The sequence below is a fragment of the Lepidochelys kempii genome, chromosome 8 (assembly GCF_965140265.1).
Source record: "Lepidochelys kempii isolate rLepKem1 chromosome 8, rLepKem1.hap2, whole genome shotgun sequence".
In the NCBI taxonomy this organism is placed as follows: domain Eukaryota; kingdom Metazoa; phylum Chordata; order Testudines; family Cheloniidae; genus Lepidochelys; species Lepidochelys kempii.
Window position 1 is genome coordinate 32,627,669 of NC_133263.1, and position 16,691 is coordinate 32,644,359.

The window sequence follows — 16,691 nt, forward strand, 5'->3', positions numbered from 1 at the left end:
ATTAAAATGTCTAGCAGAAAAAAAAGGGAACAAAAATTTAAATTATCTTCAATTACGTGAATGTTTGAAGGGCCATGGATACATCTTGTATATTGATCATCCAAAATACCTTTAAACTAGTGACTGCTGGTATCTTCAGTTAGATCAAGTGTAACCCTTTTAATGCTTAAGAATTCAATATTTTGCTTCTATATTGAACGTCCAACTTCTTTTTATGATTATTAATCCAATATAAAGACAGAATGGAATTTTCTTTGTAGGCTTTTTACACTGGCTTCTTACTCTGTACTGTCACAATACATCATAATTTTTTTAGAACCAAGTAGTAGATTTAGAAATGTCAATTTGCATAAATAAGCCTAATTTTCTGTTTCAGAGTGACCTCTTGCTCAGCTCTGCTTCTTACTTTTCAAGCTCTCAAACTGTGAGGGTGGCCAAATTGGATTTTTTTCCTCTCTATAATAAATAAAAATGAAAACTTTGTCCAAAGAATATTGTGCCTATATTTGGGCTTCACCCATAACCACAGGGCTGGACCAGCAACAGTCCCAATAGTTTTGTACTAAGAGCATCAGAAATGCAAATCACTCTCCAAAGAAACTCCTTATTCTCCTCAATGTGCCTTCAAGGTGGGCAGATACCTTCAAGATGGAAGGCAGGGGGGCAACAGAGATCTTGGGAAGAGATTGGAAATATCAAAGGCAGGATGAGGAAAATTAGTGGATTTCACTCCCCACTTCAGAGAAATTTGATTAAATAAAAAGCAATTTCCATTAAAACGATTCTCTCAAGTGGGAAGTGCAGAGATGGACTTCAGATGGACAGGTGAGGAATTTGCAATCCTGGCACCATAGTTTCCTGTGAATCCTGTTCCTCCAAGTAAGCTAATGGGAGTGGGACAAGAATAACCCATGATGGTAGCATTAAGTGCTGATATCATTAGAAGCTGTGCAGATGAGCACATCATTTATATGATGATAAAACATTCCCCCTGTGTTGTGGGGAGAGAGCACCCTTGATGCTGGCATTGAGTCAAAGGGATGTTCATACATATGTATAGTATGCTCATGCTTCTTCCTCTGGTGCTACAGCTGAGTTGCAATCACATTATTCTGATTATTATAGTCACTAACTACTATTTTAAAATGACATTTTATAGAATGCCTACGCCAAGCAAAGGATATTCCTCTACACTGTTTTTATTAAACTTGATATACATCTCGTATATAAATGTATCATACTATTCATGTCATCGGTACCCTTCCTCCTCTGCTAGTTGCGGGGGCGGAGGCAGGTGGCAACAAATGGGAGAATGGTGTTTTGATGCCCACTAGAGGGTCAACTCGTCCCCGGTTCACATAGATTCTGGTTGAAAGTTCATAAATACCTATTTTACTTTCCGACCCCCACAGTATCTGTATCGTACAGATGCTCCCCGGCTTACGCGAGTGTTCCGTTCTGGAACTCCGTGCGTGACTCAAATTTTGCATAAGTCGGAAATGTATCTCCAACCATTATGCAAAAAAAACAAAAACAAAAAACCCTCCTATTTCTATCTTACGGAACTTTTTTCATAAATGCGGATTTGCATAAAGCAGGTTTGCGTAATCCGGGGAGGATCTGTATTCCTAAAGTAGGGAGCTAAACATGCAGCTAAAGAGGAAATGGCTCACCTCGCTACTCAGCATATTCTGTTGGCCTGGTTCTGAGCTGGGGATCTTGAGATCTCACTTTTTAAGACAGGTCCCTGTTCATGTTGTAACTGTTCAGGAATACAGGCATTCTTGGTGGCATAGTTCAGGGCCTGCACAGTGTTCTCCTCTTTGTGCTCAGATACAGGTAAATGAGTTTGGAAAGCTTGAATTATTATCTCAGTCCTTTCTCCTTACTGTCCTGGATGACAGTTAGCCTGATAGTCAATTCCTTGACCTATTAAGTAGGGACGTTAGCAGCTGTGTGCTGTATGTTTGTCTTTATGTATTGGGTTCTTTTTCTCTTAGCTTTTTAGGCCAACTATTTAAACCTGGAAGCTCATACTTTCAAAGTCATTGAGAGGGGATTTGGAAGTTCAGTTCCTGTTGATCTTACTGGGAATTGGGCATACAAATCCCTTAAGTAACTTTGGAAGTCTCATTCTGGGTGCCTAAACAAAGACACCAAAATCTATATTTAGGCACATGTATTTTTCAGATTTTTAGAAGCCTCTAAAGATCAAGCCATTTATTTAGGTGTCTAACTTAAGCACTCAGCTCCTGACCTGTGATACACTGGTAGGGTATGTAGGGACTGGGGCTGGCTCCACTAGCCCCTTCAGAATAAGTGCAAAATTCCAAACTAAGGGCTAGGTAGTGACCAGTATATGGCCCAGCATATGCACCAAACACCAAGGAAATGTAGTCAGTCCCTCTAGGCCCCCAAACAGATATACTGTTCTGTGCAGCATACACTTGAGGAAGGCTCATACTGCTCCTTTTTGGAAAAATAGTAAGGAGTGTTCCAGAGTAATTCCACACCCCACCCACCCACCTCTTCTGCATTAACATCATGGTTCAAGGCTCAGCCTGCAGCTGTTACCACTTGGCTCCTGCCCAGCTGGCTTAGAAGTAGTAAAGGCCTAGTTTTTCCCTCAGTATCTGATGACAAAATACTTTAATGTTGTGTTCTACATTAGTACTTGTTCTCTGTAGCAAGGCCTGGAGAGTATCAGGAAATTATAACATCTTAAGCATTTATTGTGTGCCTAAGGGTAATAACTTTACTGTAGTTTTCTGAAGATTAATTATCCAGAATCTTAATTCATTATAACATCTTTTATGAAACATATAGAATCAACATTTTCTTGTATTTTCTTATTTGCACAGTGTGTGAGATTCATTGCTCTGTTTTAATTTGTTTCATGTGGTGCATTTGAGTACATTCCATACAGTGCCGTTATTGAATTTCTGTGACTGTCATTATATAGCCATACAACCTTTAGGAACTCATATTCTGAGTTTCCCAGTTCTGTAATCTGTTTCACATTTAAGGATTGACATAATTAGCTTCTTCAGAGTTATAATGATAGTTCCAAAAAACAAAGCTAAACATATCTAGGGCCAAAAGATTACATGAGCATAGAGCAATAAAACTTTAATTTTTACAATGCTTGCTATATTATATCTCTATATTTTCTTAAACTATAATTAAGTTCAAGCAAGTTGCTTCATGAAATTTTGTCTCTGCCCATGTATTTATATATCTCTCCCTCTTTTTCTCCCTTCCTGTTTTGTAGTGTAGCAAATAAACTTCAAATTAGTTGTGAGGGAAAGAATAGCATTATGTTATTTGAGTAGCTGATGAATTAGATGAATTTTGGATCGCAGAATATGCCCTCACTTGTTCACAAGCTCAGCTATTGTCTACTGTAAACCTCTAAGTACTATTGAGTTAGTGTTAATGGTACAGATGAAGAAGGTATATGTTTTGACATTGGTTCACAACATCCTCATCCTATACATGCTCCTTTCCTTCTGACAATATTATTCATTTACTACCCAATTTACTGTGCTGGTCACATGCCTTCTTTTCACTATCATGCCAGTTTCTCTGTTGCTTGATTACTGTGTTATCCATCACATGTTTACTGTGTGAAATCATAGAAACAAAGATCCTAGCCAGTGCTTCCTTTATACAGTGTTCAGTATGCATGGCAATGAAGGAGTCTCTATCAGTGTAGGGTGAAGTTACCACCTGTCCATATTTTCATCCCATGAGCTCAGCTTGCAGAATGGTTAAGTCCAGAATTAAATTGGGAACCTCAAAATTTGGTGGTGTTTCATTTTCTTATTGTGAAGTTCAGTTGCATTGTGGTGATGTTACAACATGACCACACAGCTCTATAACCTGATGGTGGATCTGCATGTGAAGTTGCGATATTGGGGCCGGGCTGGGCTGAGAAAAGAGTATTGAAAATTCTAAAGATGGCAGAAAATTAATTATACCTTTGGCAGTTTCCTTCCAAATTATGCTTAATCCTTCCACTAATGTAAGGGTTATAAAAGGGCCGGAATGCACCAGTATTGGTGCGATATTGCTGCCTAGGGTAATTTAGGATGCAGGTATTTCATGAAAGTATGTCATCATGCAATTCTTCTGTGGCTCAACCCAACTGAGTACATATATGGCACCTGTATTTAACTCAATGAGAGGAAGCAAAAGAACCTGATTCAATTTTAAATTGGAAGTTTAAAATGAGGGCACTTCAGGGGGGACCATGCCACATCACCCTAAGGCCCAACTGGCAATATTACCCTCTGGACCTTAAATACATTCCATACTCTACTGCTAAAATTTTGTAACTCATTTTATGTCCAAACATAACAACTGACTAATGACTACCTTCAGGAGTCCGAAAAAATGGTACTTACCAATGTTTGCATTCTGTTGCTATGGAGGCCAAAACTATCGAGTTGCTCAATGCAAAAGCATATTTCATTTTGGGTAACGATGTCACTATGTATGTTTAAAATTTTGTAGTTTCAGAACAAACCTTAAATCCAAGTAAGACTGTGTAGTTGACTAATGTCTCCTATACTGTATAAGGATATTGCCACTTGCCTCTGGAAATGGCAAATCTTAATATTTGGCTGAGAAGGAAAAGATTTCTGGGTTACAGAAGGAAAGCTAACCTAAAATGTAACGTTTCAGAGTAACAGCCCTGTTAGTCTGTATTCTCAAAAAGAAAAGGAGTACTTGTGGCACCTTAGAGACTAACCAACTTTCCACAGTATGCATCCGATGAAGTGAGCTGTAGCTCACAAAAGCTTATGCTCAAATAAATTGGTTAGTCTCTAAGGTGCCACAAGTACTCCTTTTCTTTTTGCTAAAATGTAACATAACTCCACTATTACGTTCTCCACATCATAGGTAGAGAAGGAATTGCATGAGTGTGAGAAATGTTGGAACACAAAACCAGCATGCAGTGTTGGAACCAGCAAACCGTGGTTTTGTTTAGATTTTCACGTGTGTGTGTGTGTGTGTGGGGAGAGAGAGAGTATGAAATAAGTGGTACTGTCAGTGACACCTATGATTAAGGTTGTCTAACACTTTTTTATATCTGTATTACCTAGTGTTTATTGAAGATGGGTTTTAACCACTTGATTATCTACTTGCAAATTTGCTAAAGATTTATGTCATCTTACAAAATGTGTAGTAGTCTTTAAAACAAGCACTGTATTCATACACTGCCTTAAAATGACCCTGTCACATGTGAAAGCAAATCAGATTGTTGCTGTTAATGAGCTTTTCAATTTACTATTCAGTGGATCAGATAAGTAGATTTAAGAGGTAATGATCCTGTTTAGCACTCCAGCTTGGCTGTCAGATCCTAGTAGTTGAAGAAAATCCTCAGGGACAAAAGCGTTGACACAGTTCTTGATGGAATAATGGGAATCAAAGCTAATGGATGATAAAAGGAGTAGTAAGAGTTACAAGGATAATTGTGGATTAAAGCACTGCTCTTTGTCAACATTGACTGCTGTTCCAGTATTTTATTTGGTAAACTCTGATGTGGTGAGAGCCTCCTTTGACAACAGAACACAATGCTAATATAGCAGGTGAGCACTTGTGCTGGTATTTCCTATCACAAGAAGGAAAACATCTGAATATCAGTATATGTTAGTAAGGAATGCAAACCTTTCTGGTGAAAAGATTTGATGTGAAAAAAGTAGAAAACAAATACAGAGGTTAAACTTTTGCACACACAAAAATTGGATAGTATAACTTGTTTCAGTGGCATAGTATTTACAGTTCAAATACCAGACTCTGTGTTTTGAATATTAAATATGTATGTATTGTAAATGATAGTTCTTTAAATATTTAACATTACTTTTTTCAAGGTATATGAAGGGATTGTACTGTCTATAATAAAGAATTTTAGTATTCCAATTGTCTAGTTCACCAAAGATTTTGTCACTATATGATAGTCCTATCAAAAGTTGACATTTTTACATATACTGGAAATAAATATATCCTTGCTGGTATCTCCAGTTATTGCACAAATTGTATTTTGTCACGACTTTATTGTATTCCAATTTGAAATATGTAGGATATGAAAACATATCTACTTACTCCATCATAGAGTTAAATACTGGCATTTCCTAAGAGTGACTTAATGGGGTGGCATCACTAGCAGCGGTGGAAATGGGTATAAACAAGAATGATATCCTACCAGAAGTATTCAATATCTGTAATTCATTGCAATTTATAAGTGTGATAAGTAACGTTTCAGAATAAAATTGGCAGCTAGATGGCACCAGCCTTTCATGGTTGGGTGGCTTCAGTTACACGTGTTGTGACTTTGATGATCTAATCCTAGATCTTAATACATACTTGCCCTGAGCACATAATATGGCAGAATTACATACAGTTGGTACTCCTTTCTTTGGTGGGATTTAGGGTTAAAATAGGAATACTTAAGGACTGAACTAAAATGCACTAGTTGGTAGAGTTGTGTTTGACCCAGGTCTTTAATGAAAAGCAAGGGTGCTGTAGCTCAAAATGAGGTGCACAGGCAGAACAACATGAAAAATTTTGCCAAGTGCCTGTTCCCTCTCTCTCAGATTCTAGTAGAGTTCTATTAAGTAATTACTTTCGTGGTCACTAAAAATGTCACCAAAGTTTGTAAAGAACTTGCAGTAATGCTAACTGTGAGACATAATGCTATTGTATCTGACTTGACCTGCTGATTGATAAGTCATCATAATAACAGATCCCTCTAAATGGCAGAATATAAGGAAAACTTGAGAGTTAATCAATGTCCTGGACCTGGAATGAAGGGTGATCGAAAATCACACAACTCAATGTCTTTACGTTACTTGTAAAAAGAAAAGGAGAACTTGTGGCACCTTAGAGACTAACCAATTTATTTGAGCATAAGCTTTAAGTGAGCTGTAGCTCACGAAAGCTTATGCTCAAATAAATTGGTTAGTCTCTAAGGTGCCACAAGTTCTCCTTTTCTTTTTGCGAATACAGACTAACACTGGGGCAATCTGACCATAAAAAGAAATGTCACAGTGGTCTGGAGAAGACAGACAAGGAAGCCTAGTCTGCCTTCCATTTCTTGATAAAATGGCTGCCAAATTATCCCTTAGCAAACACAAGGGTATTTACAGCAAAAAGGACAATAATCTATAAGTGACACAAATAAACACAATACTTTGTATAAGTGCTCTGGCACTACGGTTGATGGGTACCACAGAATTATGTTAGAAAGATAATAATTATCAGGGTGTTTTTTTTCACATGGATTGTTTCTTGGCTCTATCCTATTTAACATTTTTATCAATGACCTGGAAGAAACCATATCATCACTGACAGAGTTTGCAGATGGAACAAAATTGGGGGAGTGGTAAATAATGATGAGGACAGGTCAGTGATTGAGAGCTATCTGGAATGCTTGGTAAGCATACAATACAAGCAAACAATATGCATTTTAATATGGCTAAATTAAATATATACATCTAGGAACAAAGAATGTAGGCCATACTTATAGTATGGGGGACTCTATCCTGGGAAGCAGTGACCCTGAAAAGGATTTGGGGGACATGGATAATCAGCTGAACATAAGCTCCCAATGTGATGCTGTGGCCAAAGGGCTCATGCGATCTTGGGATGTATAAACAGGGCAGTCTTGAGTAGGACTAGAGAGTTTATTTTACCTCTATATTTGGCACCGGTGTGACCACAGCTGGAATATTGTGACCAGCTCTGGTGCCCACAGCTCAGGAAGGATGATGATAAATTGGAGAGAGTTCAGAGAAGAGCCACAAGAATGATTAAAGAATTAGAAAACAGGATGCCTTATACTGAGAGACTCAAAGAGCTCAACCTATTTAGCTTAGTTGTGGTGGATTTGCCATCAGTGGCAATTTTAAAATCAAGATTGGATGTTTTTCTAAAAGATTTGCTCTAGGAATTATTTTGGGGAAGTTCTGTGACCTGTGTTACACGGGAGGTCAGACCAGATGATCTCAATGGTCCCTTCTGGCCTTGGAATCTATGAATCTATAACACGGCTGTTACTCTGAAACCTTTACGTTATTTGGAAGGAAAGGGAAAGCCCACAATTGGATACATGGGGAATGCCTAGTTCTACCTGATTACATCAGTGAAAATGCAACAACTTACCAAATGTAAGCTAAGGTGCAGGAGCAACATTTAAACCTATGCTGCTAAGGCTAGAGAGTGGTGGAAGGTATTGCTTTGCTTCACCCCATTGAGGCTGCTTATAAAGTGCCATTACCTCCAAGAGAGGAAGTGGTTTGCTCACTAAACCACAGAGTAAGTGCATGCTTATACTGAGTATTTACCATTTCTGTTTGGGAGGATATGGTTAAGCAGGGGTGAGTGAAAATCTGTGAGCCCCAAATTCCTGAATCATTGCCTTGGAGGATGAGAGTCCTCTATATATGTGATTTAGCCAGGGCCAGATGGATTGAGAGAATAACCCACATTCATGCTTGTACCCTTTAGCTGCATAAACAGAATGTGGAACAGTTAATATATTTTTGAAATAACAACATTTTTGATACTCGTAAATGTCTATAATGTATTACTGTTGAAATGTTTATTTTCAGGTGTATGCCCGAATGTCAGAAGTCTTAGGAATAACAGATGACAACCATGTTCTAGAAACATTTATGGCAAAAATGTGAGTTTGTGCTTGAGTTCTATTCTGTACATTCTTTTGTTTTGTCTTTAATGTTTATCCATAATCAAAGTTTAAATTGTAAATACCCAGTTGAATTTTAATGAGAATAATTCTAGGTGTTTTCATAAATAGTTTTAAAAATTGAGACATGGGGTAAAAGTTTCAAAAGAGCCTAGGTGCCATTTTGGGCTCCTAAATGCTGCCTGTCAACGGGACTTAAGCTCCTAGGTGCCTAAAATGCTTTTGAAAATGGGATTGAGGAGCCTTGACCACTGAGACTCTTTTGAAAATATTGCCATTGGTCATTATGATCTTCAGTGTGGGTGCGTACACATGCTCCACACACATATATCATTTTTCTCTGTGGCTTAGCCTGCTAGGCCACCGGGCTTTCCTCTCACTTGTATACGGGGCAGTCCTCTCACATGTACACTGGTAACAGCCAGGAAAGACAATCAGCCAAACTGAAGTAACTTCGCTCTCTTTGGTGGCATCTCATCCTTATCTCCCCAGTTTGATACTCACCACATTACAGTACAGATGCTGGGAAGTGAGTGCTATGTCTTGCTTATAGTCACACTCCAGAATTTTCAAAAGAAAAGAGTTGGAAGCTCACTGAATGGGGCAAAATCCCTCCCCTAAGAAAATATAGATTCAGACAGGGATGAGACCATGGAAGACCAAGGTTTGTGAAGCAGCTAGGGAAGATTATAATCACCAGCCCTCTCTCTTGTGATACTTCCTTAATAAATTAATTCTACCTGCTATCACAATGTTCAAATAGATGTTTTTATTCTCCCTCTAAGAATACCTCTAAAAAATTATCAGATATCTTCATGCCTGTTCTCAGGCACTCTCTGTGGTTTCCTGGGGGCATACTTTTCTTTTTCTCACATCCAGCAAGCCCCAGCTTTTGCAAGTTCTACCCTGTCTTTCTGCCTATATCAAGACTCGATGGATTCCCTTCTGAGGCAGACAGGGTTGCCTCTGAAACTGAGGTTTAACCCCTGAAGCAAGCCAAAAGAGTTTCTCAGGGAGGAGTAGGAACATCTGCTCCAAAATGTGAAGGCTGCCAGGAAAACACAGATTCTAAAGGTCTCCCTGTGTTCCTGGGAATGGAAAAGGAAGAGGGCACCTTTCCTTTCTATCCCTCCCCAATTGGCTTCCTCTAAATCTGGTCTATTTAGACTTACAAATAGTTTTCAATAGGGCATTGTCATTGCTAGGAAAACACCCTACTAGAACCATAAGATTAACTATAACCGGTTGATACAATACTAAATATAACAGTAATAAGTCAACAGGACCAGATGATATTCACCCAAGAGTTCTGTGGGAACTCAAATGTGAAATTGCAGAACTACTCACTGTAGTCTGTAACCTATCATTTAAATCAGCTTCTGTACCAAATGACTGGAGGATAGCTAATGTGACAACAATTTTTAAAAAGGGCTCCAGAGGTGATCCCGGCAATTAAAGGCCAGTAAACCTGACATCAGTACTGGGCAAATTGGCTGAAACTATAGTAAAGAACAAAATTGTCAAACACATAGATGAACATAATTTGTTGGGGAAGAGTCAAGATGTTTTTTGTAAAGGGAAATCGTTCTTCACCGATCTACTAGAATTCTTTGAAGGAGTCAACAAGCATGTGGACAAGGGGGATCCAGTGGATATAGTGTACTTAGATTTTCAAAAAGCCTTTGACAGGGTCCCTCAGCAAAGGCTCTTAAGCAAAGTAAGCTGTCATGGGATGAGAGGGAAGGTCCTCTCATGGATTGGTAACTGGTTAAAAGATAGGAAATGAAGGGTAGGAATAAATGGTCAGTTTTCAGAACGGAGAGAGGTAAATAGTGGTGTCCCCCAGGGGGCTGTACTGGGCCCAGTCCTATTCAATATATTCATAAATGATCTGGAAAATGGGATAAACAGTGAGGTGGCAAAATTTGCAGATGATACAAAATTGCTCAAAATAGTTAAGTCCCAGGCAGACTGCAAAGAACTACAAAAGGATCTCACAAAACTGGGTGACTGAGTAACAAAATGGCAGATGAAATTCAGTGTTGATAAATGCAAAGTAATGCATATTGGAAAACATAATCCCAACTATAAAATGATGGGGTCTAAATTGGCTGTTATCACTTAAGAAAGAGATCTTGGAGTCATTGTAGATAGTTCTCTGAACACATCCACTCAATGTGCAGTGGCAGTCAGAAAAGCGAACAGAATGTTGGGAATCATTAAGAAAGGGATAGATAATAAATCAGAAAATATCATATTGCCTCTATATAAATCCATGGTACACCCACATCTTGAATACTGTGTGCAGATGTGGTCACCCCATCTCAAAAAAGATATATTAGAATTGGAAAAGGTTCAGAAAAGGGCAACAAAAATGATTAGGGGTATGGAACGGCTGCCATTTAAGGAGAGATTAATAAGACTGGGACTTTTCAGCTTGGAAAAGAGACGACTAATTGGGGGATATGATAGAGGTCTATAAAATCATGACGGGTGTGGAGAAAGTAAATAAGGAAGTGTTGTTTACTCCTTCTCATAATGCAAGAGCTGGGGGGTCACCAAATGAAATTAATAGACATCTGATTAAAACAAACAAAAGGAAGTATTTTTTCACACAACGCACGGTCAACCAGTGGAACTCTTTGCTAGATGGACCTTTGGTCTGACCAGTATGGCCGTTCTTACGTTCTAACTTGTTCTTTTCTACAGTGACTACAAACGTGTTTAACATTCTGTAAGTTAACATGACTTCTCCAGGTCGTTTTCTATCGTGACCTAATTTCCTAGTGAAGACAAGACCTAAATGGCTTCCTTTCACCAAGATAAAGTCTGCTGTTTTAGCTTGCTTTAAGAAAACTGTCCGACCCATCAAATCTAACGTTTCTCTAAAGAAACCCTATGAGCTAGGTCAATGGAATGGGAATGAACAGAAAAATACTTGTTCTGGGGCCTGCACAATTCTATACTACATATTATTTTTCTTTTGTGTCCAGATCAGCTATCAGTCAGCTGACCGAGGTCCAAAAATCTCAGGATTTTTGTGTTTTCCAAACCCACTCTCTGCCCACATGTGCAGGGAGCGGGAGAGTATCAAATCTGATGAGCCAGCAGAGAGGAGTGTTGTGGGAAGTAGGGCCTTTCATCTGCTAACTATCCTGTGTGTCTTGAGGACAAATCATAATAGTTCCCCTAATAAAAAAACCCCCAGAAACATGTCCATGTATTGTATCTTTTTCTCCTTTCCCCTTCTCTGTAAATAGGCTTGGCAGAATTCAGGGTGGTTTTTTTATCATTTTGATGGATAATATCGATGTTTGTTTAAGCATTTTTTAAAATGTTTGTTGATTTAAATTTTCACAATTGCATGAAATAATTTAAGCAGTAATTTTTTATTTTTATCAATTTAAATTTTCACAATTTGGGGAAATTTTGTGTAGGTCAGACAATGGTGGAGTCAAGACAATAATTATTTAATGACAGTAGATGTTGAGATTCAAAAAGTTAAAGCTTTATAACTGTTAACACAAATTGTCAACATCACATGTCAAAATATACAAAGTAAATATCCTTAAATCAAACTCTAATAAGTTCTCAAGCTGCATTTTTCTTACTTTGCCCATCTGTAAATTTCTATTATTTATGGAAATATTTTTGTCAGTTTGTGTTTATACAGTGAAAACTATGTTTATTGGTATTTATCAATAAAAATGTAATCCTTCCAACCCTATTTATAAACTGTTTCTACCTTGACTTGATTATTTGTAATGTGATTGGGGCAGGGATCATGTTGAGTTCACTTATCTATATAGCACCTAGCATTCTTATGCGGGATCCAAGAATAAATAATAATAAATAAATAAAAATTGTTTCCAGGAGGTGAACAGAGCTGAGGTTTTGTTCTGTCCTGCCATGGTAAAAATACATTCTACCTGCTAGTGTATATTCCTGGGCAAATTTCTGCACACCTTCTCTAAGTATTACAGGCATCAGCTAATGCAGCAGTGTTTGGCTGAAGTGTGCTTAGAATGGCCCTCCCCAGAGAAGACCTTTTCTTAGGAAAACAAGTGAAAGAGGTCACTATGGGTATTTCATCATTCATTCCCCTTCCTCTGCCGCATTGGAGCATCTTTTAGCTTCTGAATGCTGTATTCCTACCCACCTAGTGTATATTAGGATACTGTATTAAGAACTCTGATCTGTTTTGAACAGAACAAGCCACAGGAAACAAATTAGTTTTCCCCTTACCTGTGAACATGTTTCCTGTGACTTGGTCAATCAGCACAGATACTACCCTTAATGGACACTTGTCCTGCAATTTCTGGAAGAAGCACTGGCTAGGGAATTAGGCAGTCTAACCTTCATTCTTTGAGCTCAAAATGGAGTAAAACTAGGAATCAGAGGAGGGTCCATTGTATCAAGTATAGATGCTTCAGTATGATTAGCTGTCTTTCCTTCTGTTGCTACCAATGAGAGGAAAACTTTGTGTCTTGTGCCCTATGACCAAGTCACAGAAGATCAATTAACAGGTAAGAGGATAAGTTCTACATGCATTTAATTTTGTCATGTATGTCTTTGCATAACCAGTGTAAACTAAGCAGTAATGAAATCCTATGTATATGCTTAGCATTTTAATGCCATCTGGAACACTTCTGAAAAAGTTTAAAAAACAATCCTAGTTTTTGATTACATGTTCTGTATTTTTCTCATTTCTCCTCCTTCATGGTTTATTACATTTGTATGAAAATAGTATCTTTGTTTATGAATTTTTCATTGATTGCACTGGAGATAATTTTGGTATCACAAAAGGAGTATTTATTTCTTAATGTGGAGAATAAGCAGTAAATACTATTATCAAATGACAAATCTATTTTCTGTACACCTTTTTATGTCCCTAGCCATTAAAATAAACTGTCTACTTATCAACAATAGTGTGCTTAGTGTAAATCTGAACTAGAGTCCATAGTATACTGACACAGCAAATAAAACATTATGGGTCAGTCCTGACTGGCAATATTTCTGTTGCTTTATTCCTAGGCCTTATCTGAGCAGATTCTGACATCTGTGCCAGATAGTCTGCATGTTTTATACTATGGACACATGACTACGCTGAGATTACCAGTCACTTTCCCTTGTGAGCCAAGTCAATACCTTAACCCAGGGGTGGGGAACCTATGGCCCAGGGGCCTGATCTGGACCACATCTTTATTTCATCCAGCCTGTGGAAAGCCTCCACACCATGGGCTGGAAACCCTGAGCCTTGGTGCCCCTCCACGGGATTGGAGCCGTAAGCTCTGGCTCGCCCCACTGCTGGGGGAAGCTAGGGTTGCCAGGCTGTTAAATATCCAGTTAGCATGCAGCTCCTGTAGCCGACATGTCCCTGCAGCTTAGGTGCAGGGCCAGTCAGGGAAGCTCTGTGTGCTGCCCCAGCGCTGGCTCCCATTGGCCAGGAACCACAGCCAATGGGAACTGCAGTGGCGATGCCTGTGGGCGTGGGCAGCGTGCACTGCACAGAGCTGCCTGACCATCCCTGCTCCTAGGAGGCGAACATGTCAGCCACTTCTGGGAGTAGCATGGAGGCAGGGAGCCTGCCTTAGCCCAGCTGCACCGCCAACTGGGGGCCATCTGAAGTAAGCGCCACCCAGCCAGAGCCCGTACCCCGAACATTCGGAACCCCCTCCAGCATCCTATCTTCCTCCCACACCCTGCATCCCCACCTGCAACCCAAGCCCCAGCCCTGAGCCCCCTCCCGCACCCAAACTCCCTCCCGGAGCCCTCACCCCACCCCCCTTCCACAACCCTGAGCCCGTTCCTGCACTCCAAACCCCTTGGACCCAGCCCGGAACCCCGTCCTGTACACCATACCCCTCATCCCCAGCCTCACCCCAGAGCCCTCACCCCCTCCCGCACCCAAATCCCCTGCCCCAGCCCGGAGCTCCCTCCTGCACCCTTAACCCCTCATTTCTGGCTGCACCCCGGAGCCTGCCACCCCAGCTGGAGCCCTCACCCCCACTCGCACTCCAACCCCCTGCCCCAGCCCAGTGAAAGTGAGTGAGGGTGGGGGAGAGCAAGCGACTGAGGGAGGGGGGCTGGAATAAGTGGGGGGTGGGGCCTTGGAGAAGGGGTGTTCAGTTTTGTGCAATTAGAAAGTTGTTAATCTTAGAGGAAGCCCCGAGCCTCCACCCCAGCCCCATGGGGCTAGAACCGCGAGCGCCAGCTCTCCCTCCACCCCTCCCCACTCTACCCCCAGCAGTGCTGTGTGTGGCCCGGGGTTGATTTTTTCTGTCGGTCAATGGCCCCTGGTAGAAAAAAGGTTCCCCACCCCTGTCTTAACCCAAATCTGTAGATTAGAAAGCCAATAACTCTCTGCACAGGCTAGACCCATTGATCTCACCTTTTTTTCTATGTAAGGAAAATGTTAACACTCGTGATAACTATTTTTTTAGTACTGTGTTCTTCATAAATACCACTGTGATTGACTTTAAAATGCCAGTGTTTCTGTGCATTTGTATGGTGGTATGTAAGGCATGACAGTTGCTGTTTTGTTAATGCACTGTGTTATCTGACATAGCACCCTTATTTGCTATTCAGAGGGATAATGCTTCCTCTTTAATGGCAAACACTGTCTTTCATATCAGAAAGTGAGAGAAATTCATTTGTAATGTTGAAGTAATACTTCACCATTGCAATCTAACATTAGAACTATTGAATACCCTTGTGATCATGTTAACTACTTTTGCATCTAATCTATAGTACTAGAGTCTTGAAAGTTGTTGTCAAGGTACTTATAATGTGTGACAAAAATATTCTGTACTTAAATGCTGTGGGAGGAACATAGGGAACACGAATATAATGGTTTGATATGCAATGGTCAAACAAGTGGTGATCCTTCATGACATTAATGAATTTTTGTATTCCACTAATTAGAGGACTTGTACCTCCTCTTGTAGTAGCTTGCTGGTTCTTATGACAAACTTAGTATCTGGTTGCCATGTGCAACATTCCTTCAAGTCTGATGTGACCTTAGTTGTGACTGAAGTGAACCACATTTCTCTTATCTTGGTTTTTAACACATATTCTACTAAACTATCTTAGCTGCATCTGCTCTTAATATCAGCATTGGGTCATCTTCATTCATATAGTCTTAAATGTCTCCTTTTGATTGCTGTAGCATGAACTTCATGATGCAGAATTGGTCAGCAATATCAATTGATGAATTCTTTAGTCACGTTTATGGTGAACAAGCTGTTTTACATGCATCTGATACCTGCCAGTAGCACTGGTGATATGAGCTAGCTATTGTTTGCCAAGTGATCTTAGCCATATTCAATTCATGTGTTAGAGGTTGTCTTGAGTAGCCATTCCTCAAAGAATTGAGTTATTTTCTGAGGTTGATCACCACAATGAGGTTGTCTAAATTCTGATCATCATTTCAGTTAATTCTGTCAATTCATATGGCCAAATGTAGATCTTCCATTATCCTTCCATTGGAAGTAATTACCAACCTTCTTTTGAACTTCTGGACATCACTTTCTAAGGGACAGGTTTTTATACACTCATATGGCCAATCATGCAGTGAAAGTATCTATTATCAGCCATAATTGTATAGGTGTCCCATCAAGAACCTTGGATTTCACAAGGAAGCCCTTTTCGTTTCCACTGTCCTTGCTTAGCTTCACCTAACTTTCTTAGTGCTCAAGAAAGTTGATCTTCATTTGAAAAACACTAAGACCCAGATTTTTAAATGTATTTGGGCAGTGCAGTGCTCAGCTTTGCATTGCCTAAGTCTCATTTTCAAGAGAGATTTAGACACTTAGGAGCCAAAATCCCAATGAGATTTAGGCTTGTAGAGACTTAGGCTCCTAAATCTATTAGTCATTGCACTGCTGAGTGCAGCAACACCTAATTAACTTTAAAAATCTGGGCCCTAGTCTCAAAATAAGTTCTTCCAGCTTTATGCATCTTACATCACAGCTAAACTCAT

The 16,691-nt window shown here is 39.6% G+C and overlaps 1 protein-coding gene across 4 annotated transcripts in view; it reads left to right on the plus strand.

Moving 5' to 3' along the window:
• The window catches only part of RANBP17 (RAN binding protein 17), a 276,059-nt gene that overhangs the window by 140,047 nt on the left and 119,321 nt on the right, over nucleotides 1-16,691 (plus strand). For 3 of the 4 annotated variants that reach the window (XM_073355989.1, XM_073355990.1, XM_073355993.1), the window contains one exon: nucleotides 8,616-8,689. The exons of the other annotated variant lie outside the window; for it this stretch is intronic. In XM_073355989.1, the coding sequence (XP_073212090.1) occupies nucleotides 8,616-8,689 (74 nt within the window). The remainder of the gene's footprint in view (nucleotides 1-8,615; nucleotides 8,690-16,691) is intronic. 4 annotated transcript variants of the gene reach the window in all.